Source organism: Alosa pseudoharengus, unplaced genomic scaffold (genome assembly GCF_046254945.1).
Source record: "Alosa pseudoharengus isolate Yale_2024_CS ecotype anadromous, Long Island Sound unplaced genomic scaffold, YU_APseudo_1.1 YU_APseudo_1.1_scf_8, whole genome shotgun sequence".
In the NCBI taxonomy this organism is placed as follows: Eukaryota; Metazoa; Chordata; class Actinopteri; order Clupeiformes; family Clupeidae; genus Alosa; species Alosa pseudoharengus.
This window is the reverse complement of record NW_027468870.1, coordinates 42,209,304-42,234,296: the sequence shown is the minus strand read 5'-3', so window position 1 is coordinate 42,234,296 and position 24,993 is coordinate 42,209,304. Positions and strand designations below refer to the sequence as shown.

The 24,993-nt window shown below is 40.9% G+C and overlaps 2 protein-coding genes across 5 annotated transcripts in view; both read right to left on the bottom strand.

Annotated features, from left to right (window-relative positions):
* dmpk (DM1 protein kinase) overlaps positions 1-24,993 on the bottom strand; it is a 241,053-nt gene that overhangs the window by 198,306 nt on the left and 17,754 nt on the right. The gene's annotated exons all lie outside the window — the stretch shown is intronic.
* LOC143112447 (uncharacterized) lies at positions 16,829-18,487 on the bottom strand. The gene is made up of 3 exons (XM_076274720.1): positions 17,888-18,487; positions 17,428-17,785; positions 16,829-16,984 (listed from the first exon to the last, which is right to left on the bottom strand). The coding sequence occupies exons 1-3, from the start codon at positions 18,045-18,047 to the stop codon at positions 16,891-16,893; spliced, it is 612 nt and encodes a 203-aa protein (XP_076130835.1). The 5' UTR covers positions 18,048-18,487; the 3' UTR covers positions 16,829-16,890.

The following is a 24,993-nucleotide window of genomic DNA, read 5'->3' as shown; positions in this document are numbered from 1 at the left end:
GGGTCAAGCTCTTGTACCTAACTGTGATGCGTGACACCTGACGCGTGTGCCAAATTTCAAGAGTTTTTGACCATGTTAACTACCTCAAAAACAGGAAAGCAAAAAAGTAGAATAACAATAATAAATAATAATAATAATAATAATCCTTACAAAAACAATAGGGCCTTGCGCCCTTTCGGTGCTCGGGCCCTAATAATCCTTACAAAAACAATAGGGCCTTGCGCCCTTCGGTGCTCGGGCCCTAATAATAATAATAATAATAATAATAATAATAATCCTTACAAAAACAATAGGGCCTTGCGCCCTTCGGTGCTCGGGCCCTAAATATAGCCGCAAGCGGCAATGGCGGGCCCGAGCACCTGCGGGCCGCAACCCATGACATTTCAGAATCCAACAAAGCACCGACGTGGTGCATTTGTAAAATGTACATATTTGATATGTGTGTTATTTGTTTTTGCATGTTATTTTCTGGCACATTTACTTGCTTGGCCAGGTGGGGCAATATGCAAGGCAGGCCCATTGTGTGTCATCATAATCATAATATATATTAACCTGAGAAATTTCAGATTATTCATTTTAAGCAAAGAACATTTTTGATACACTTTTTGGCCAGATGGTGGCGCTATATTAGGCATGTGAATTACACATGTGAATATCATCACAATAATGATATCCAATATTTTGTAAAGTTTCAGATCAACCAATAAAGGCATTACCAATTTCTGGCACATTTTCCTGCTTGGCCAGGTGGTGGCGCTATGCCAGGCAGGCCCATAGGGTGTCTGGATATCATCATAATTATAATATCTATTAACCTGAGAAGTTTCAGACCATTCATTCAAAGCATAGAGCATTTCTGGCATATTTTCTGTTTGGCCAGATGGTGGCGCTATGCTAGGCATGTGAATTATATGTGTGAATATCATCACAATAATGATATCCAATATTTTATAAAGTTTCAGATCAATCACTTAAGGCATTGTCCATTTCTGTCACATTTCCTACTTGGCCAGGTGGTGGCGCTATGTCAGGCAGGCCCATTGGGTGTCTGGATATCATCATAATCATAATATCTATTAACCTGAGAAGTTTCAGACCATTCATTCAATGCACTGTGATTATATGACACATTTCCAGTTTATATGGTGAGATATTAAAATCATGACATATTACAACATATCAAAAATCCCTTCGCAATTTAACATCAGCAACATCTTGGCATAATGTTAGCCAAATTTCACATGAATCCGGCAAACCGTCTAGGAGGAGTATGTTAAAATTGATCATGTAACATCAATGTAATTGCCATTCTTTCTGTTGCCAGGTGGTGGCGCTATGCCAAATATACATTATGGGCATGTGAATATCATCACTACCATGGTATTCAAAGACCTGTGAAATTTAAAACATTTCAAGCCATGCATGGTGAATTAAGACACATTTATTGTTAACGTGGAAGGGTATTAAAATTCATAGTTTCGCCATTTCATCAAATTACAACATATCAAAAAAAGCTTCACAATTTAGAATCAGAAGCATATTGGCATCATGTATACCAACTTTCACATGAATCGGATCAATCGTCTAGGAGGAGTACATTAAAATTGATCATGTCCACAATGCACAAAATCCCAATTACCTCACTTCCTGTGGGCGTGGCTAATGGCATGTTAATACAAAAGTTGATTGTTTTTGGGAGTTACACACACCCACCAAATTTGGTGTGTGTATCTAAAACTATATTCCAACCACAAGTCACAGTGACATAAGGGGGCGCTATGGAGTTCCTGGGCCAAGCCCAGTGCCAAGGCTTTTCCCCTGTGTATTCATGGTACCTCTTGACGTGTGTGCCAAATTTCATGCGTTTTCACCGATGGGAAGAACGTCTTCTGGCATCACAATTCATCACATTTTAGTCCGCACAAAATCCCAAATACCTCACTTCCTGTTGGGCGTGGCTAATGCATTGTACATACGAAAGTTGTTCATCTTGGGGAGATACACATACCTACCGAATTTGATGCGTCTAGCTGAAAGTATGTGCCAACCACTGCCTCAATCACCTAAGGGGGCGCTACTGAGTCCCTGGGCCACGCCCAGGGCCAAGCTCTTGTACCTAACTGCTTTGCGTGACACCTGATATGTGTGCCAAATTTCAAGCGTTTTCGACCATGTTAACCACCTCAAAAAAGGAAAACGCTCTGAGACAAAGTTAATATAATAATAATAATAATAATAATAATAATAATAATAATAATCCTTACAAAAACAATAGGGCCTTGCGCCCTTCGGTGCTCGGGCCCTAAATATAGCCGCAAGCGGCAATGGCGGGCCCGAGCACCTGCGGGCCGCAACCCATGACATTTCAGAATCCAACAAAGCACCGACGTGGTGCATTTGTAAAATGTACATATTTGATATGTGTGTTATTTGTTTTTGCATGTTATTTTCTGGCACATTTACTTGCTTGGCCAGGTGGGGCAATATGCAAGGCAGGCCCATTGTGTGTCATCATAATCATAATATATATTAACCTGAGAAATTTCAGATTATTCATTTTAAGCAAAGAACATTTTTTATACACTTTTTGGCCAGATGGTGGCGCTATATTAGGCATGTGAATTACACATGTGAATATCATCACAATAATGATATCCAATATTTTATAAAGTTTCAGATCAACCAATAAAGGCATTACCAATTTCTGGCACATTTTCCTGCTTGGCCAGGTGGTGGCGCTATGCCAGGCAGGCCCATAGGGTGTCTGGATATCATCATAATTATAATATCTATTAACCTGAGAAGTTTCAGACCATTCACTCAAAGCATAGAGCATTTCTGGCATATTTCCTGTTTGGCCAGATGGTGGCGCTATGCTAGGCATGTGAATTATATGTGTGAATATCATCACAATAATGATATCCAATATTTTATAAAGTTTCAGATCAATCACTTAAGGCATTGTCCATTTCTGTCACATTTCCTACTTGGCCAGGTGGTGGCGCTATGTCAGGCAGGCCCATTGGGTGTCTGGATATCATCATAATCATAATATCTATTAACCTGAGAAGTTTCAGACCATTCATTCAATGCACTGTGATTATATGACACATTTCCAGTTTATATGGTGAGATATTAAAATCATGACATATTACAACATATCAAAAATCCCTTCGCAATTTAACATCAGCAACATCTTGGCATAATGTTAGCCAAATTTCACATGAATCCGGCAAACCGTCTAGGAGGAGTATGTTAAAATTGATCATGTAACATCAATGTAATTGCCATTCTTTCTGTTGCCAGGTGGTGGCGCTATGCCAAATATACATTATGGGCATGTGAATATCATCACTACCATGGTATTCAAAGACCTGTGAAATTTAAAACATTTCAAGCCATGCATGGTGAATTAAGACACATTTATTGTTAACGTGGAAGGGTATTAAAATTCATAGTTTCGCCATTTCATCAAATTACAACATATCAAAAAAAGCTTCACAATTTAGAATCAGAAGCATATTGGCATCATGTATACCAACTTTCACATGAATCGGATCAATCGTCTAGGAGGAGTACATTAAAATTGATCATGTCCACAATGCACAAAATCCCAATTACCTCACTTCCTGTGGGCGTGGCTAATGGCATGTTAATACAAAAGTTGATTGTTTTTGGGAGTTACACACACCCACCAAATTTGGTGTGTGTATCTAAAACTATATTCCAACCACAAGTCACAGTGACATAAGGGGCGCTATGGAGTTCCTGGGCCAAGCCCAGTGCCAAGGCTTTTCCCCTGTGTATTCATGGTACCTCTTGACGTGTGTGCCAAATTTCATGCGTTTTCACCGATGGGAAGAACGTCTTCTGGCATCACAATTCATCACATTTTAGTCCGCACAAAATCCCAAATACCTCACTTCCTGTTGGGCGTGGCTAATGCATTGTACATACGAAAGTTGTTCATCTTGGGGAGATACACATACCTACCGAATTTGATGCGTCTAGCTGAAAGTATGTGCCAACCACTGCCTCAATCACCTAAGGGGGCGCTACTGAGTCCCTGGGCCACGCCCAGGGCCAAGCTCTTGTACCTAACTGCTTTGCGTGACACCTGATATGTGTGCCAAATTTCAAGCGTTTTCGACCATGTTAACCACCTCAAAAAAGGAAAACGCTCTGAGACAAAGTTAATATAATAATAATAATAATAATAATAATAATAATAATAATAATAATCCTTACAAAAACAATAGGGCCTTGCGCCCTTCGGTGCTCGGGCCCTAAATATAGCCGCAAGCGGCAATGGCGGGCCCGAGCACCTGCGGGCCGCAACCCATGACATTTCAGAATCCAACAAAGCACCGACGTGGTGCATTTGTAAAATGTACATATTTGATATGTGTGTTATTTGTTTTTGCATGTTATTTTCTGGCACATTTACTTGCTTGGCCAGGTGGGGCAATATGCAAGGCAGGCCCATTGTGTGTCATCATAATCATAATATATATTAACCTGAGAAATTTCAGATTATTCATTTTAAGCAAAGAACATTTTTTATACACTTTTTGGCCAGATGGTGGCGCTATATTAGGCATGTGAATTACACATGTGAATATCATCACAATAATGATATCCAATATTTTATAAAGTTTCAGATCAACCAATAAAGGCATTACCAATTTCTGGCACATTTTCCTGCTTGGCCAGGTGGTGGCGCTATGCCAGGCAGGCCCATAGGGTGTCTGGATATCATCATAATTATAATATCTATTAACCTGAGAAGTTTCAGACCATTCACTCAAAGCATAGAGCATTTCTGGCATATTTCCTGTTTGGCCAGATGGTGGCGCTATGCTAGGCATGTGAATTATATGTGTGAATATCATCACAATAATGATATCCAATATTTTATAAAGTTTCAGATCAATCACTTAAGGCATTGTCCATTTCTGTCACATTTCCTACTTGGCCAGGTGGTGGCGCTATGTCAGGCAGGCCCATTGGGTGTCTGGATATCATCATAATCATAATATCTATTAACCTGAGAAGTTTCAGACCATTCATTCAATGCACTGTGATTATATGACACATTTCCAGTTTATATGGTGAGATATTAAAATCATGACATATTACAACATATCAAAAATCCCTTCGCAATTTAACATCAGCAACATCTTGGCATAATGTTAGCCAAATTTCACATGAATCCGGCAAACCGTCTAGGAGGAGTATGTTAAAATTGATCATGTAACATCAATGTAATTGCCATTCTTTCTGTTGCCAGGTGGTGGCGCTATGCCAAATATACATTATGGGCATGTGAATATCATCACTACCATGGTATTCAAAGACCTGTGAAATTTAAAACATTTCAAGCCATGCATGGTGAATTAAGACACATTTATTGTTAACGTGGAAGGGTATTAAAATTCATAGTTTCGCCATTTCGTCAAATTACAACATATCAAAAAAAGCTTCACAATTTAGAATCAGAAGCATATTGGCATCATGTATACCAACTTTCACATGAATCGGATCAATCGTCTAGGAGGAGTACATTAAAATTGATCATGTCCACAATGCACAAAATCCCAATTACCTCACTTCCTGTGGGTGTGGCTAATGGCATGTTAATACAAAAGTTGATTGTTTTTGGGAGTTACACACACCCACCAAATTTGGTGTGTGTATCTAAAACTATATTCCAACCACAAGTCAAAGTGACATAAGGGGGCGCTATGGAGTTCCTGGGCCAAGCCCAGTGCCAAGGCTTTTCCCCTGTGTATTCATGGTACCTCTTGACGTGTGTGCCAAATTTCATGAGTTTTCACCTATGGGAAGAACGTCTTCTGGCATCACAATTCATCACATTTTAGTCCGCACAAAATCCCAAATACCTCACTTCCTGTTGGGCGTGGCTAATGCATTGTACATACGAAAGTTGTTCATCTTGGGGAGATACACATACCTACCGAATTTGATGCGTCTAGCTGAAAGTATGTGCCAACCACTGCCTCAATCACCTAAGGGGGCGCTACTGAGTCCCTTGGCCACGCCCAGGGCCAAGCTCTTGTACCTAACTGCTTTGCGTGACACCTGATATGTGTGCCAAATTTCAAGCGTTTTCGACCATGTTAACCACCTCAAAAAAGGAAAATGCTCTGAGACAAAGTTAAAATAATAATAATAATAATAATAATCCTTACAAAAACAATAGGGCCTTGCGCCCTTCGGTGCTCGGGCCCTAATAATAATAATCCTTACAAAAACAATAGGGCCTTGCGCCCTTCGGTGCTCGGGCCCTAATAATCCTTACAAAAACAATAGGGCCTTGGGCCCTAAATATAGCCGCAAGCGGCAATGGCGGGCCCGAGCACCTGCGGGCCGCAACCCGTGACATTTCGGAATCCAACAAAGCCCCGATGTTGTCCGTTTGTGAAATGTACATATTTGATGCGTGTGCTATTTTTTTCAGATCAATCCATCAAAGCCTTGAACATTTTTGGCACATTTCCTGCTTGGCCAGATGGTGGCACTATGCTAGGCATGTGAATTACACATGTGAATATCGTCACATAGGTGCCAACTCTCACGCATTGGCCGTGAGACACACGCATTTGATTAGTTTCACACACTCACACGCCACACACCCGATTTCTCACGCTGAAGTGTCAACCCGGTCGGTCAGATGCCTGAAAAATGAGTTTAGCCTATCTATAGATCAGGGTTCGTACGGGTGCTTGAAATCCTTGAAAATGCTTGAATTTTAATGTTGCGTTTTCAAGGTTTGAAAAGTGCTTGCATTTTGGATAAAGTGCTTGAAAATGCTTAAAATTGTAAGTGTATTTCTTTTGACACAAATAGCTATCTAACGGAATAGTTAGCTTAGCGTATTAGATCGCAAAAAGTCGGAGAGTTTAAAATTAAAACTTCTCCGCCATGGTCCTCGCTTGCGCCTCTGCGTGTGTGACTGATCTGCTCAGTCTATGGATCTGCCAGTCTGTTTTCATGCGTGACAACGCCCCCCTGCACACAGTCGGAGATAACCATCAACATGAAGTGAGGTTGCCGTTTTAATGAGCGTTGGTTAGAAAACAGCTATTTCGGACTGCTGAACAGAAATCATGTAGGCTAGGCTCATACAGATGCATTGCTAGCTAGGTCGCCATTAAAGCTAACATATTATTGAATAGGCTACTTAGCTCCAATCATTGGAAGACAAGGAGAAAGTTAGGTTGAAGAGGGAGACGAAACTTTATGGTATGTGAATTTAAAACCGCACCAGTCATGTCTATGGCCGTATCTACCATAGAGGTCACCTTTCTTTCTTCAAATTTCGTTTTATTTATTAACTAAAAATAGCCGACAAGACAATTATCCTTGCATCAACGCACTGTCACGCAACACATAGTTGTAGATAGCCTACCTCTGACATGTCAAAACGAAAGTAGAGTTAGCTCCGCGATAGCAGAGTCAACTCTACTTTCGTTTTGACATGTCAGAGGTAGGCTATGTCCTAACTAACGACGAACGCAACACAGTGTCTCACGCAGCTCAAATAAACTTCAATAGGCCTACCCACAAATCCATTATCCAAAATAAATAATCGTCAGACCTGAACAAAGGCTGACTTCAAGGCCTACTCAAAATGTTATGCTGAATTCAGTGGAGTAGCAGCTAGCTAACCTGCACTGAAAATAGTAGCATATAGATAGTAGCCTAGATAGTAGATAATAGTAGATATTTATATGGATATTATATTAAGCATGATAGCCTATTGATTATTGGTCAGTTATTTACACAGGAGAAGCCAGGAGAAGTAAATCAGGCAGAAAGGTGGAAATGAGGAGAAAGAGTTAGGAGAAGAGAGGAAAATAATAGGCAAAGGGCCCTCACAAGTGAGTGAGAGTCAAGATGTGACACTCACTGTGTCAGAAGGTACAAGCTCAGCAGCCTATGACCCTGCAATTTATAAATGCAACATTCACTACTCTGATGAGGAGAAGCAGAGCATTCTTAAATAAAGACGGAGCAGATATCAGTATAAATATCCTCAAAACCAATTGGAGAAAAGGCTCTTGAAATATACAGGTGCATCTAAAAAAGTAGAATATTGTGGAAAAATGTGTTGGTTTAAGTTATAAACAAAACATGTTGTAAATGATCATGATAGCCTTTACATTACAGACCTCTATGGTTAAGTCTTTCAGATGCATATATAGGCTACTTTGCTCTTTTATAAATATACCATATGCCTAATAGGCTGTGATTTATGCTATAATGTATAAATTATATTTATGTCAATTTATCTATTAGTTTCCGCAATATTCACCATAAGTCATAATTTAAGGGGTTATTTTTCACATTTTTCTTCCTTGGGGGCATGCCCCCGGACCCCCATAGTATTTTGCGGGAGGCAACATTTCTATCAACACCCCTGACCTCGGTATTTGAATCCTGGCTACGGCCTTGGTCAGGTCTCAAATTTCAGCTTAGTTTTGTGGTTTAATGTTTATAGGCCCTACAAGTGGAAAGGACATTAAAACACCATGCATATGTGCATATTGTGCTGTTTGGCAAGAAGTTAAATGTATCCAATTATATGACAACTCAGTCATCTTCATGTCACCCAACGTCACATCTCCGCATTGCTAGCTTACTGGTTGGTAGCTCATGATAACAGATGTAGGTAGAGTTAGTATATTCGTATAATATGCCATTTGCCACCGCTGTAAAGTGCTGGAAAAGCTTGAAAATTGACCTTGAAAGTGCTTGAAAAGTGCTTGAATTTGATCTTGGAATAGGTGTACGAACCCTGATAGATCTACCTGTTGAGCCACGGTTATGCTTTCAGAGACGTGAGAGGGTTCAAGAGCACCCCCTGTCTGTGGAATTTTCAAAATTTTCTCTCATTTGCGATGCTACTTCAGAAGCCATCCCAGGCGCATTCCCCCCGCATTTCCCCGGCTTCAGGTATGCTTTGAGTATTATTTAGTATTTTTCACGCTGAAGTGTCAACCTGGTAGGTCAAATACCTGGCAGATGAGGTTCAACTAAACTAAACCTATACATATGATATCACACATCATATGAACGTGCGGAATCTAAGCTTTCCAATGATATTAGCGCCAAGTTGCTGTGATAAATGGTTCGTGAGAAAATTAACATTGAACCGACGTGCAATTTAGGGTAATCATATTTGCATTTTGCACACAGTGCACACCCATTACTCTCGGTTTAATATTTCACTAACCCTTCACACAACACGTGGCAAACCCAATATCACAATAAACAGCAAACCGTACCGAATACGAGGATATAAAGCATGCCTCTGTGCAATAAATGGTTCCTGAGTAATCCGGTTTTGAAATTGCAACACATTTCTACATAGCCTCATTGGGGCGAAATTATAATGTATTCTAAAGTAAACTATTTGTCAGTAGGCCTACATACATTTTTGTAAATTGCTCAGCCATAGATTATCCCACTATCATGGTTCTTATATTGTCAGGTTCCAGCCAATCCCATTACAGATAAATAAATATATTTATATTGGCATGCTTCCTAGTGACATTAATGCAAAAATATGAAGAAAATCAAATAACGAGACACAAATATTGATATAAAGCCTGACATAAGCCATATGCAAACATTTACATCATGCAGATATGGGTACATCCTGAAAAAGGAATAGCATGTAGGCTATAGGCTATGGCCATTACAATGACCAATATATTATCTTAAATAAACTAGCTGAATAACACAGGTGACCACTTCTGCATAATTTCATGGAGTGCTGAAATGTACACACATTTTTGAACATTTCTGAACTGTGAAATGTAGCATATGTTTTTGTGGTTGTGAACTTATTGCAATATCACCATAACTATTCCACCTGTGTGTGCAGTTATAATTCTGAAGTGCAAAATAGCTTAGGCTACAGCACAAATATTAAAATAAACAAGTCTGACCTCTGAATTTATTTTGAAAGTGCACCTGATTGATACATTTAAAAGTTAATATACAAACATTTCTTAAATTCTTACAAAACACCCACCCACTTTTTAAAATTGTTAGTTTGGACCCCCCCCACTTTTGCCATGCGAAATACCAGTGCTGTTTTCAGCATCTGTTTAGTGCTTCATTGTCATTTTCATTGGATTCTCCCATTTGCACGTAAATCGCTCATAAACTTTTTTTTTTGTTACACGCATTCTCCCATTCCGCTTCTGTCACACACACAGTGACAAGCGCCAAATCCCCCACAGTGTTGAAGAGATCAGTCGTCCCCCTCACTTTTGATAAGGTAAAAAGCCTTATAGGTACGCCAAATAAATAATAACCTATAGGTTTACGCTAGGCTAGGTAAAACTCCCCATTAACAGCATCACGTCACTAACCACAGCTAAGACTGCACAATCTCTATTCACTCTGTTGGATATCTGAAGCCAGTTTGTCTACTTAGATACTGTAAATCCTCAAATTATGGCCGGGGTCTTAAGACAAAGTACAGGCCTTTAGAGGCAGGATTGTATTCAAGACAGCCCTTTATTTCTTATGCGAGTTTTATTTTGAGACATGTGTTTCTTGGAGCGGCATAATGGTAGGCCTTCAAAAGCATGACATTTTCGGTTTAGTTTGATATTTAATTTACTTTTGGACTGTTTGATTATATTGTTAAATGTTGGGACTGATGGGCACTGAAATCTGGGGAGGTATTTGATGATCACTATTACGTTCCATGTAGTTGAAAGAGTGTCAGGATTTCAAACAAACCATCCGCTTTCATGCGTTCATTGAATGTCCGCGGTGCTGTTATGGAAACCTTATTGAATAGCCAAGTAGCCTATATATTGAGTTATTTTTAAATTATGCATGATTTACTTTTTATTAATTTCGTAGGCTGGCTTTATTTTGTTACATAGAAGTATCTAAATAACCTGTTAAAATGTACCAGAATTCAGGAAATTGCATCTAGTCCAAAAACAAATTTCTGGGGGAGGACCCCCATACCCCCCACTGAAATGTCCCACCCACTTTCAGAATGCCTCCAATGCCCATGGTCCTAGTGGTAGATCCCTTTGATACCAATGTTAATTAAACTCTGGGACCCTGATCCCAGGGATGGATTACTGCACGGGCCTTCCGGGCCCAGGCCCAGGGGCCCAAGGTGTGAGGGGGCCCTGAAGCCCAAGCCTTTGCATGGAATCATTGCCTCAATATCAACACATCAGGATGTAGGCTATGAATCTGATTGAATTTAGTATTGCCCATCCCCAAAATGCACCAGAATACAGGAAATCACATTAAACAAATTAAAAAAAATTCTGGGGGAGTACCCCCAAACCCCCCTTCCACATATGCGACAATTAGTGGGGAGCCCTTAATACATCTGGGCCCAGGGGCCCGAAAGTTCATAATCCGTCCATGCCTGGTCCCTACACCTGAGAACCACTGATGTACATTTTTTTTACTGTACGGTATAATGCTGAATGAGCCAAACAAAAATTTCCGCAGTAAAATTTTGGTTGGCCCCACCAAATCTCACTCCAAGGTTTTTTGAAAATTGGCAGCCCTGTCGTCACAATAATGATATCTAATATTTTGTAAAGTTTCAGATCAATCAATAAAGGCATTGCCAATTTCTGGCACATGTTCCTGCTTGGCCAGGTGGTAGCACTATACCAGGCAGGCCCATTGGGTGTCTGGATATCATCATAATCGTAATATCTATTAACCTGAGAAGTTTCAGACCATTCATTCAAAGCATAGAACATTTCTGGCACATTTCCTGCTTGGCCAGATGGTGGCGCTATGCTAGGCATGTGAATTACACATATGAATATCATTACAATAATATCCAATATTTTATAAAGTTTCAGATTAATCAGTTAAGGCATTGTCCATTTCTGGCACATTTCCTGGTTGGCCAGGTGGTGGCGCTATGCCAGGCAGGCCCATTGGGTGTCTGGATATCATCATAATCACGATATCTATTAACCTGAGAAGTTTCAGACCATTCATTCAATAAAATAATATCAAATATGTTACAACATTCAAAAATCCCTTCACAATTTAACATCAGCGACATCTTGGCATAATGTTGGCCAAATTTCAAATGAATCTGACAAACCGTCTAGGAGGAGTATGTTAAAATTGATCATCTGAAGTCAGTGTAATTGTCATTCTTTCTGTTGCCAGTTGGTGGCGCTATAGCAAACATGCGTTATGGGCATGCAAATATTCTCATTAACATGGTATTCAATGACCTGTTAAATTTTAAACATTTCAAGCCATGCACGATGAATTATGACACATTTACTGTTTGTGTGGAAGGGTATTAAAATTCATAATTTCGCCATTTCGTCAAATTACAACATATCAAAAAAAAGCTTCCGACGTGGTGCGTTTGTGAAATGTACATATTTGATGCGTGTGCTATTTGTTTTTGTATTTTATTTTCTGCCACATTTACTCGCTTGGCCAGATGGGGGCGTAATGCAAGGCAGGCCCATTGGGTGTCATCATAATCATAATATATATTAACCTGAGAAATTTCAGACCATTCATTTTAAGCAAAGAACATTTCTGATACACTTTTTGGTTGGCCAGATGGTGGCGCTATGTTAGGCATGGAAATTACACATGTGAATATCATCACAATAATGATATTCAAATTTTTTGTAAACATTCAGATCAATCACTTAAGGCATTGTCCATTTTCTGGCACATTTCCTGCTTGACCAGGTGGTGGCGCTATGCCAGGCAGGCCCATTGGGTGTCTGGATATCATCATAATTATAATATCTATTAACACGAGAAGTTTCAGACCATTTATTCAAAGCATAGAGCATTTCTGGCACATTTCCTGCTTGGCCAGATGGTGGCGCTATGCTAGGCCTGTGAATTACGAATGTGAATATCATCACAATAATGATGTCTGATATTTTATAAAGTTTCAGATCAATCACTTAAGGCATTGTCCATTTCTGGCACATTTCCTGCTTGGCCAGGTGGTGGCGCTATGTCAGGCAGGCCTATTGGGTGTCTGGATATCATCATAATCATGATATCTATTAACCTGAGAAGTTTCAGACCATTCATTCAATGCACTGTGATTTATGACACATTTCCTGTTTATGTGGTGAGATATTAAAATCATATCAAATATATAAGTTATCAAAAATCCCTTCACAATTTAACATCAGCGACATCTTGGCATAATATTTGCCAAATTTCAAATGAATCTGACAAACCGTCTAGGAGGAGTATGTTCAAATTGATCATATGGCATCAGTATAATTGTCATTCTTTCTGTTGCCAGTTGGTGGCGCTATGCCAAACATGCATTATGGGCATGTGAATATTATCATTAACATGGTCTTCAATGACCTGTGAAATTTAAAACATTTCAAGCCATGCATGGTGAATTATGACACATTTATTGCTTATGTGGAAGGGTATTAAAATTAATAATTTCGCCATTTCGTCAAATTACAACATATCAAAAAAAAACTTCACAATGTATAATCAGGAACATCTCGGCGTCATGTATACCAACTTTGACATGAATCGGATCAACCGTCTAGGAGGAGTATGTTAAAATTGATCATGTCCACAATGCACAAAATCTCAATTATCTCACTTCCTGTGGGTGTGGCTGATGGCATGTTAATACAAAAGTTGTTTGTTTTTGGGAGTTACATACACCCACCAAATTTGGTGTGTGTATCTAAAACTATATGCCAACCACAAGTCACAGTGACATAAGGGGGCGCTATGGAGTTCCTTGGCAACGCCCGGTGCCAAGCTTTTATCCCTGTCATTTCATGCGTTTTCACCTATGGGAAGAACCTCTTTTGGCATCACAATTCATCACATTTCAGTCCGCACAAAATCCCAAATACCTCACTTCCTGTTGAGCATGGCTAATGCATTGTACATACGAAAGTTGTTCATCTTGGGGAGATACACACACCTACCAAATTTGATGCGTCTAGCTGAAAGTATGTGCCAACCACTGCCTCAATCACCTAAGGGGGCGCTACTGAGTCCCTGGGCCACGCCCGGGGCCAAGCTCTTGTACCTAACTGCTTTGCGTGACACCTGATGTGTGTGCCATTTCAAGACTTTTCACCCCTCTTAACCACCTCAAAAAAGGAAAATGCTCTGAGACAAAGTTAATATAATAATAATAATAATAATAATTCTTACAAAAACAATAGGGCCTTGCGCCCTTCGGTGCTCGGGCCCTAATAATCCTTACAAACACAATAGGGCCTTGCGCCCTTCGGTGCTCGGGCCCTAATAATAATAGTGAAAAATAAAATATAATCCTTACAAAAACAATAGGGCCTTGCGCCCTTCGGTGCTCGGGCCCTAATAATAGTGAAAAAATAATAATCCTTACAAAAACAATAGGGCCTTGCGCCCTTCGGTGCTCAGGCCCTAATAAACACTTGAAATATATCAGTCTGTGTGGAATGAATGTATACATTATACAAGTTTCACTTTTTGAATGGAATTACTGAAATAAATCAACTTTTTCATGATATTCTAATTATATGACCAGCACCAGTTTGAAGGCAGCAGCGGAGTGAATCTCCATTTGTTGGAGATTAGCAGGCCCATCCCACCTCCTCATCCAGATGGGCGAGGGGTGTGGGAGAGTGTGAAGTTAGTGGAGAGTGCAGCCAGGATGGCAGTGTTAGTCAAGTCAAGTCAGTTTTATTTGTATAGCACATTTAACATGCACAGAGTGCAACCCAAAGCGCTCCACATATAAGACATTGTCATTGACACAGACTAACAAAGACAATAGATGCCGGACGGAGTGGCGTAGTCGCCAGTGTACCCGTGACACCAAGACATACATTTAAGAAATAACAAACACAAAAGATGCCGGACGGAGCGGCGTAGTCACCAGCGTACCCATGACACCAAGACATACAAGACAGACAACAAACAAATGAATAAATAAAATTAAAATAAAACATTTAATTAGTCCAATTTCGAACCAGCTGAAAATGTCCAAGGGCAATGATGTCTCGCATGAAACTGCGCACAGCTGTGTCTCCACAACCGATGCAACGCCAACAAAGTTCTTTACAACTGACCAACCCGGTGAACTCACTGGCAGTCTGGAGATAACGTTAACGTTAGGCCTTGTTAGTCTGGAGATCACTGGAAGCATAAGTCCGAAGTCGTGGGCGATGGTGTAAATCAGCAACTCGGTGGACTTTTAACAGCGACAGTTTGTTGGTCCGTGATGCAGTTCTTCAAAGTTTTTTTTTGTTTTTTTTTAAGTATATTTTTTGGGCTTTTTATGCCTTTAATCAGACAGATCAGTGGAGAATGACAGGAAGCGAGTGGGAGAGAGAGTTGGGGTGGGATCCGGAAAGGACCACGGGGCGGGAATCAAACCCGGGTCGCCGGCGTTCCATGCAGGTGCCCCAGCCAGTCGCGCCACGGCCGGGGCCCAGTTCTTCAACGTTAACGTTAAAGGAGAATTACGGTGTGATTTTGACCTAAAGTGTTTTGAAACATGATGCCGAGTGTGAACGTATGTCCTATAGCCCATCTCGGCTTGTCCCCTGCACTCCGAAATCTGGCGCTAGTTAGCCGATGCTACTAACAAGGCGGTCAATGGTGGTGCCTCGGGCATCGGCATAGCCATGCAAATAAATCACTGTTTTACACCATTAATTCTGTGGAAATGCATGGATTACAGTTTCTTCCAGTAGCAGCAACTGGAATCCATGCATTTCCACGGAATTATTTTTGGAATCTGATCCCTTATCATACCTGTTCATTCTTACTCGTCGCTCGACTTATCGTGACTAAATTCAAGATGGCTGCAAACGCTAAACTTCGAGAAGATACTGTCTGTATAAATCGTCTTGTAAGTAAACTACCAGTGCTTTTTCAAAGTTCTCAATGTCTCGTTTTAAATGTCAGGGCCCTCGGAAGTCTACCAATGAAGTGTGGAGATACATTGAGCCTCGTAAATGGTGTAAAACAGTGATTTATTTGCATGGCTATGCCGATGCCCGAGGCACCACCATTGACCGCCTTGTTAGTAGCATCGGCTAACTAGCGCCAGATTTCGGAGTGCAGGGGACAAGCCGAGATGGGCTATGAGACATACGTTCACACTCGGTATCATGTTTCAAAACACTTTAGGTCAAAATCACACCGGAATTCTCCTTTAACGTTAGTCTGCTCAATCCAGACTCCAGGCAGTTGGCATGGCAGGTCACAGGCAGGTCAGAAACAGCTCGGCGGCCTCGGCAGATCTTTCGCAGAGTAGCTCCAGCTGCTGTCCCGAGAAATCCCCTCGGCAAAAGCTAACGTTAGCCATAGAAAGCTCCCAATGGACAAACGTTAACGACATCAGGCGACTTGGAAGCAGTAAAAAGGACTAAGAGAATAACACGAAAACTATCAAAAATACAGAGAGAAAAAAATGTAACTAGACAAATCAATACAATAAATAAACATAAAATTACGAACATTACATAAAAACAAACAAAAAGATGATGCCAGATGGAGCGGCGTGTCTCGCCAGCGTAACCTAGCAACTCTGTGTTCTCTGGTTTGATCCAAGTCTCAGCGAGAGCAAGGAGTTCCAAAGAAGGTGTTGGCATAGTCAGCAATAATGTCAAATTTTATTTCCTGATATTTACATTTAGATGTGTTAAACAACTTAGGACATATCACTGTTTGTATTAGACCACAGCATTTTTAGGTGAGCAAAAGTAAAGGAACAAATAATCTTAAAGTAAATAACATTTGGTGGCATAACCCTTGCTTGCAAGGGTTATGCCTGCCTCAGGCCTGCGACCCATGAACATCACCAAGCTGTTGCATTCTTCATTTGTGATGCTATTCCAGGCTTTTACAGCAACTTCTTTCAGTTATTGTTTGTTTCAGGGGGTTTCTCCCTTCTGTCTCCTCTTCAGGAGGTGAAATGCATGCTCTATTGGGTTAAAGGAGAAGTTCAGTGTGCGCTAGTTAGCTGATGCTACCAACAGGTTTTCAATGGGGGTGCCTCGGGCATTGGGCTAGCCATGCAAATAAATCACTGTTTTACACCATTTACGAGGCTCAAAGTAGCTCCACACTTCATTGGTAGACTTCCGAGGGCCCTGACATTTAAAACATGTTAAAAACATGTTTAAAACATGTTACATTACGTTTACAAAAAGTACACGTTTAAAAAAATACACGTTTTAAAAAGTGACAAAAAATTGCACCAAACCCGAAGTTTGAATTACCTAACAAACAAACAAATAAGTGTCCATCCGCCAGTGGCCTAGCCTAGGCCATGGAGTCAAGTGTCGATGTGCTGTGTGATGTGCTGTGCGTGAACAAATGTTCAACATGGCAAGTCAGGAATGAAGCGATGAGATGAGGGCTCACAGGTCTGTGTATGATGGACCCTGACCGCTGTCGCGATGGTACCTAGGCTCTGGCCTCCACGCTGGCTCTTGAGGTGGGTACTGGCCATGGGCCTGTGGGCCTGGCATCCTCTGGACCATCTGCTGCAGGACCGTGTTGAGGTCGAGGAGCCGTTGATTGAGCTGAGCGCTCTCTTTTGCCCGGTCCTCTCGCGCTTCTCTCCGAGCGCGTTCCTCACGCTCCTGGTTCTCCAACGCCCTCCGCCGATCCCAGTCGTCCATCTCCCGATCAAGGTCCGCCAGCAGGTTCCTTATCTCTGCCATGGACCCGGCGCGTGCCTTCCTCGCCTTCTTTCTCGGCGGCGAGCGACAGGGTGACACTTGAGAAAGAACCCGAATGTCATTAGATTCAACAGAATTAAAACCAGCTACTAGTTGTATTTCGTGAACAGTTTAGAATGCCAACACAAACAATAAATTACCTATGCTCGAGACCGACTGGTTCAGTGATGTATCACCACCCTCATCATCGCTGTCCGGCATTGGAGAGCTCTCGGAGGTAGAGGCAGGCTCGGATGTAGATGTAGATGGTTCGGACTCTATGCACTCAGTCTGGGATGCACCTGCACCTAGCACCGGCATGCTTCCAGACACAATCAGTAGTCTTGTCGAGTGCTTATATCCTCATAATGCGTTGCACAAGCTGTAGTATTGGAACGTTTTCCTGTCATTCCCACTCTTGTTGTTGTGGTCAACAACATAGGTGTACTGCCTTTTCAGCGCCTTCAGCTTGGTGATTATTTGTGCCTTGGTCCTGGTAATTCCTTTGGCTTCCAGCTGCCTTACAATGCGGTCGTACATCAGGGTGTCTCTCGCCGTTCCCTTCATATGTTCCATGACGTCGTCAGCCCTCATGGTCGGCATTCTCTTTCGATTTTTTGTACAGCAATATGCCACTCCCATCATGACCCTGGCATTTAAGTGCTCCAGTCATGGACGCACGAAAGAAACGTCATCGACACGCCCTCTCACGAGGTGTGAATTTTAACCGCAGGTTCTACGCTTCATTCAGACACAGTGCATTTACATAATGTCTGGAGGAAATACTTGGGGGGGGGGGGGGGGGGCAGTAGAACAACCGGCTAAGTTTGGACTTCCATATGATCGTTTATGTCGTTCAGATATACGGCCCCACCGTTTAACATCCACAGAACCTCCGGTCTTACACGTACAGTATGTCTGAAAGGGCTAATAGAGATGATACTCTTTGTTATCTCCTTTGCCGCAGATCTAACTTGAACGTTATGCTACTCCATTTAATTGGGAAAGCGTCTAAGCATGCACGAGAGGGAGAGAAAGCGGGTTCCAGTTGGCTTGTCGTTGTTGATAATTGATATCACCCGGCCAGCCAATTTTCCAAAAAGTTTGCTTACCTCTGGGTTAAAGTCAGGTAATTGACTTGGCCAGTCTAAAACCTTCCACTCCCCCCCCCCCCCCCAATGAAGTCCTTTGTTTTGTTGACAGTGTGCTCTGGTCATTGTCCTGCTGCATGATAAACTTCATAGCCTACATTGTCAGATACAAAAGCCAGATGTGTTTTTTATTCATACCATCAGTGTGTAGTTGGCACATTGTGTGCTTATTATTGTGATGGCTTGTGTTTACTGTTTGATACGAAAACACCATTTTTACAAAGGTGTGAAGACTTAAGCAAGGTGTGTTAGCTTTTGCAAGAGAACTACAATGTTTTGCTGATTTGGTGAAAGGTTTTCCTATTTTCCTATTTGTTGAGTTTTGCAAAAATGGCCAATAGTTACAAAAAATGTGCTTAAGCAATCAGAAAAAAACTGTAACTGTGTATACTGTTTTGTTGTTGACTGACACCACTGTGAAGTTAGTTTCACTTTGTCAATGAGTTCAAATAATAGACGAGTGAAAATTATGCATGTAGGCTATACTCTCGCCACATAAAGATGATTACAAGAAAAGTTTGGATATTTAACGTACAGTTACTTTCATTCAACAGAGGATTTTTCACCCGACGTTTGATAATGAAAACACTCCCAATGTGGACTGGACATCCCACTAAATTTAAATAAGCTTTTGATCAGTGACCATGCATTTTAAACCAAGATAATAGGGCCCTTAGTGTTTGTAGCATTTGATAGTGAAGTAGTGCAGCTTTTTTGCTGTCGTTTATCCACAGGTGCTTAAGCATCCCCGTACTGGTGTTAGTAGAGAGGCGGGTGAGGCCACCGCCGCTTCTTGGAAGTGGTATGCACTTATGGATGCAGCAATTAGGAGAAGGGGCTGGAGAAGAGTGCTGCCGACCACTGTTCATTACATGGCCCAGAATGCCTTGCATGTCTTTACAACAAAACAACACAGTAAATGCCCGTAAACATATGCATTTGCATACTTGTAACATTTTTAATAATGCTCTCCCATCATGATATTTAACAATAATGAAACATTTAATTTGAATACCGTCAATGTGAAAACAACTCTATTATGTAAGCTATATATAGCTACTGTTCTCCTTGCTATTTCAGTTTGTAAGTCCATACTATCCCATGGCAGAGCAAGGATTTCAAGAGTGGGTAAGGTTGCCCAGAGACATTGTGGCTGCCCAGAGGCATTTAGCATACTTGGAAGGCATTGTGATAGAAGGTGAATGGTGCAAAGGTGAATGGTGAGAGTTACCAAATACCTGTGGGTGGTTTGCAAAATGATGGAAACTTTTGGAATATTTCTTTTTTTTTTTTAGCTTATGCACCCTCACATTGGAGTCCCCAGTTCATATACAAAATTTGGTATCGATATGTGACCGTGTTCCCGAGATATGGACGACTTCCTGTTTCGGAGCTTCGCCGCCGATTTCGTTTGGCTGTGACGGGCAAACGCTTTCGAAAATCAAAAATCCTTCCGGTAACTTTTGTGAGGCTTGGTCCAAGGATAATGTACGTCAAGTTTCGTGGCGTTCGGACCAAATTTGTGACCTGTGAAAATGTAGTTTCGCTTTCTGTTCAATCCATATGGCGGACGAACGACACGCCCACCTGACGTCATCTTCGCGACCAACTTACACTGGTACTGACCGGACGTTTTAAAGTTGGAACGGTGTCTCTGTCTCAAAGGGCCTAGGCGCTAGAGCTGACAAAAAATTAGGGAGACGGGAAAAATAATAAAACTTATAAGAAGAACAATAAGTGTGCTGCTTTGCAAGCACACTTAATAACATTATCAGTAAGATAGATATAAATGAGATTTATTTGTCCTTGCACAATTTGACCACATAAAAACCCACATTGGGCCATTAAGTGAGTATCTGTTGGGCTTGATTTACTATACTTTTGTATATCTGAGAATTATATCCTTTTACGCTGATGAACAGAATAACTAGCTAAAATTCCCTGGGCAACATACATAGTCTCTTCAGCATTCCATTCTATCCTCTGCCAGCAAAGGGTCATGCACATAGGCTGACTGTACAGCTCTATTCTGGAAAAAAAATGAGAGAGGGGATGTTAGAATCTCTTCTCTCTCTTTTAATTGTTTACAGTTGCCCCACCAGATTGCCAGATGGTCTGACTGCCTCATACATGGAAATATGTCCAATGGAGACAGCCCAACAGAACTTTGTCTGTGCTACGTCTCTTTTTGTCAGGCTCCAAACACAAACAGCAGTATTTCCACACCCATTGCATACATCCTTAAATATTTCCAACTCGACCTAATGTACAAATCCTTGTCACAGGCTATTATGCCACTTGAAAAAGTAATTCCTTATGTGGATCACAACAATGAAAGAATCTGATTTGTAACAAAAAAAATCAGAGGATTACCAATGATAATTTACCCAACATAAAATCAAACAACCATTTGGGAGCTTATTATTTTTGGTAAATTTAGCTGCAGTGTAGCTGCAGCAATCCCCATGAATTCTGGGCGACCTTGAAATTTTGTCCAAACACCACAACTTTTCTGCACATTTGACCAATCATCATAGTTTCCTCATGAAATTTCACTTACCACAGCCTGCGAGTCCCTCGCACAGAATATTGAGACAGATGCCACACTCACTTCTGCAGACACCAGAGACCTCCCTATAACTTGTTTGTACCAAAATCATAGAAATGAATAACATTGCAAGACACTTATCTCTTCTATGATCCAAGAAAGATTTAATTCAAATTTACATTTATTTTAATTAATGACAGAGAACATACCGAATTGCATCCACATATTCTTATGCACTACGCAAAAAGTTTTTTTCCACTCGTAGCCGAAAATAGTGAGATGCAAGCCTTCCAATCCACTCAGAAATGCATTTAGGGTAGCCTACTCTCACATCCTTAAAGTGACAGGCAATTAGACCAATTACACACCACCAATTCAATGTAATGACATTAAAGAGAAGTGTTAGCCTAATAGTTTAAATGAATTATTGAAATTACTAAATACTTAGTTTGCTATTAGTAATTATGCAGGTCACAGAATATGAATTATTAAAAAAAAACATTTGGGAAATGAAAAAAATCCATTGAAAAAAAGGTAGGGCTAATCACAACCACTTAAGCAAGTAATAATGGAAAAAGCTAATAACCCAATAAACATCAATGCTGTGTGGGAATACATTTGTATTAATCTATTTTGGCAAGTGCATTTTAAAGTCAAGCAACATAATTTCAATATTTCATGACTTTGCCCCCCAAAAATATCCCTGACGTTCCATCTCTGGAATAGACTTCATTAAAATTCTATGATATTCCTGAAATTCCATGACCCATGGGAATGCTGCTTTACTTTGAGGTCAGCTATGACAGCGAATGGGTGTAGGTTTAGATGGGGACCAAAATTGTCCCCAGTCCCAACCAATATTTTAGCAAATTTGTTTGGCTATTTGGACTGATTCCGAAGGTCAGGACGACCGTAAAAGAAACACTGTCATTTGATTGACTGAAACCAAAGTGTGTGTGTGTGGGGGGGGGGTTCTCTGACACGAATGTGAGCGTGTCAAAGCATAGAATACTTCACTTTGTGGTGGCACTGACAGACAAGCGAGTGGGTGTGTTCACGACAAGGTTAGGCTAAGTTACCAGGGCTGTCTGCCAATACATACCTCAAAAATATATTGCCTTTGCCCTTCAGCATGTACATTTTTGCCCCTTTTTGTGCTTTGTAGATCAGCTATGTGCTAGCCAACAAAAAAAATCCCTAATTACTTCTTGTGGCCTGGTTATTCACAATGAGTACAAATGGCAATGCAAATTAAGACGAGGCAATTTCCTAGGCAATTGACTTGGGACTATATTGGGCGAAGAGATATCACGCAACACATGAGTACCTTGACTCACTCGCCACAGCACAAACAATCTCTGTGCCCAAGTAGCAGGCCACAAAAAGTAATTAGGGATTTTTTTTTGTTGGCTCACTTTTTACTCAAGACATGCTATCCGGTGACGAGAAATTCCAAGCTAAGTTAGTGGCAGTGGTGTAGTCTAGTTAGCTGTAGTGGGTATACTGTGATAAACCCCAAATACCTATCCTTGCCTATTTTTAAGTCCTGCGTATCGCGTAGACTACACCACTGGTCAGCAGGGGTGCTGCCGGACTAAGACAAAAATGCTTTTGCTCACATATCTAACTCTAGGGGAGACAGTGAATAACCCAATTTCACAAAACTGTGGCGTGTTCCTTTCAACTTTCCTCTTTATATTAACACTAAAGAAGATTTGCTCTCAGGGTCCCCCCGACGGGCAGCCGTGGCCCACTGGTTAGCACTCTGGACTTGTAACCGGAGGGTTGCCGGTTCGAGCCCCGACCAATGGGCCGCGGCTGAAGTGCCATGAGCAAGGCACCTAACCCCTCACTGCTCCCCGAGCGCTGCCGTTGTAGCAGGCAGCTCACTGCGCCGGGGTTAGTGTGTGCTTCACCTCACTGTGTGTTCACTGTGCGCTGTTTGTGTTTCACTAATTCACCGATTGGGTTAAATGCAGAGACCAAATTTCCCTCACGGGATCAAAAAAGTATATATATACATACATACATATACAGTTGAGAAGCACAATAATAAATTAATTTGTATGTGCATCTTTGAAACAAAACTGAAATATGATATAGATAGAATGCACTGACTGCAGTCTGTAGAAAGAGAGTGTAGAATTCCTGTCAGTAGCCTATCTATTTGTATTCTACAGTTTCCATTTTTGTTGGAGATTCAAATTGAATTAAGTATATTGTCACAGCTAAACCTAGCTTCTGTTATCTTTCAACCAAGGTTAGGAGTCATGTTGAATAGGGGTGTGCCGCACAGACAGTAACAGAATAGAAGTCACCATGTCACTTAGACAGGTCATCTGCTGGAAACATTAGGCCTAGTTTTTGGTCAAAGTTTTCTCCATGGATTCCTGGTCAGAAACTTGGGGCATGTTGAATTTTGTCCAAAAATCCAATATGGCCGCCATATTCCAAAATAGCACATTTTTACACACTTTTTCCTATGCTATGGGGACATTTCCAGTAAAAACAGTGTCATTTTAGCAAAAAACTGTTCTTTTCTATTAAATAGGTCCGTGTAACGCTTTGCAGTGCTATGTTCTATTTGCAGAATTCACATGAAAAAATATAAAAATGGGCTTAAAGATCAGTTATCCATTCTTTAGGACGGCACAGTAAATGGGTTATTGTTGCTTATTTTGATTTTCAATTGAGCACAGTTACGGTTTTCTGTTCAGAAGTTGAAATTTGAAATTTGAAAATTGAAATGATGCGTCAATTTTCTAATTTTCCTTTTTTACCCCTGTGGTTGGACTGAACCACGAGCACCGGGGGGAGAAAACCATCTAGCTGGGCCAGGCTAGATGGTGGAAGAGAGTGCCGCCTGAAGTTGTTTGATTTTGACTCATTACTTTAGAGATTAATAACTAAAACTTTTTGGGAGAAGGCACGTTAAACATAACTTTCAGCCTATGTTGAACATATCTATAGTAGCCTATATTTGAATGCCATGCCATAGCAAATAATTCCCCAAATCAGAATGCTTTGCCATCGACAGTCTTGGCTATACCGGGCTATACAGGCTACCTCAAGCACTGTTTGACATGGCATTTTTGCTTTTTTAACGCTTTACGCTAGACTAGGTTTCATTAGGCTAAACGAAGACACAACAGTGAGCCTAATTTATCCGTTTATCCATTTATTAATTTCAACAGCAAATAACCAACATTGGCCTGTAGGCTACTAGGGCTCAAGTCAAGTCAATTCAAGTCAGATTTATTTTTAAAGCGCATTTAACATGCACATAGTGCAATCCAAAGCGCTCCACAAACAAGACACATAACAACAAGACAAAAGATGCCGGATGGAGCGGCGTAGTCGCCAGCGTACCCATGACATCAAGACAAGACAAATACTTTTAAAAAATAACAAATACAAAAAATGCCGGACGGAGCGGCGTAGTCGCCAGCGTACCCGTGACACCAAGACATACAAGACAGACAACAAAACAAATAAACAAATAAAAAAAAATAAAAAAGTCCATTGGTAATGCTCATGTAGGTCTTCAAAGCCTTCCAGAACATAGGCT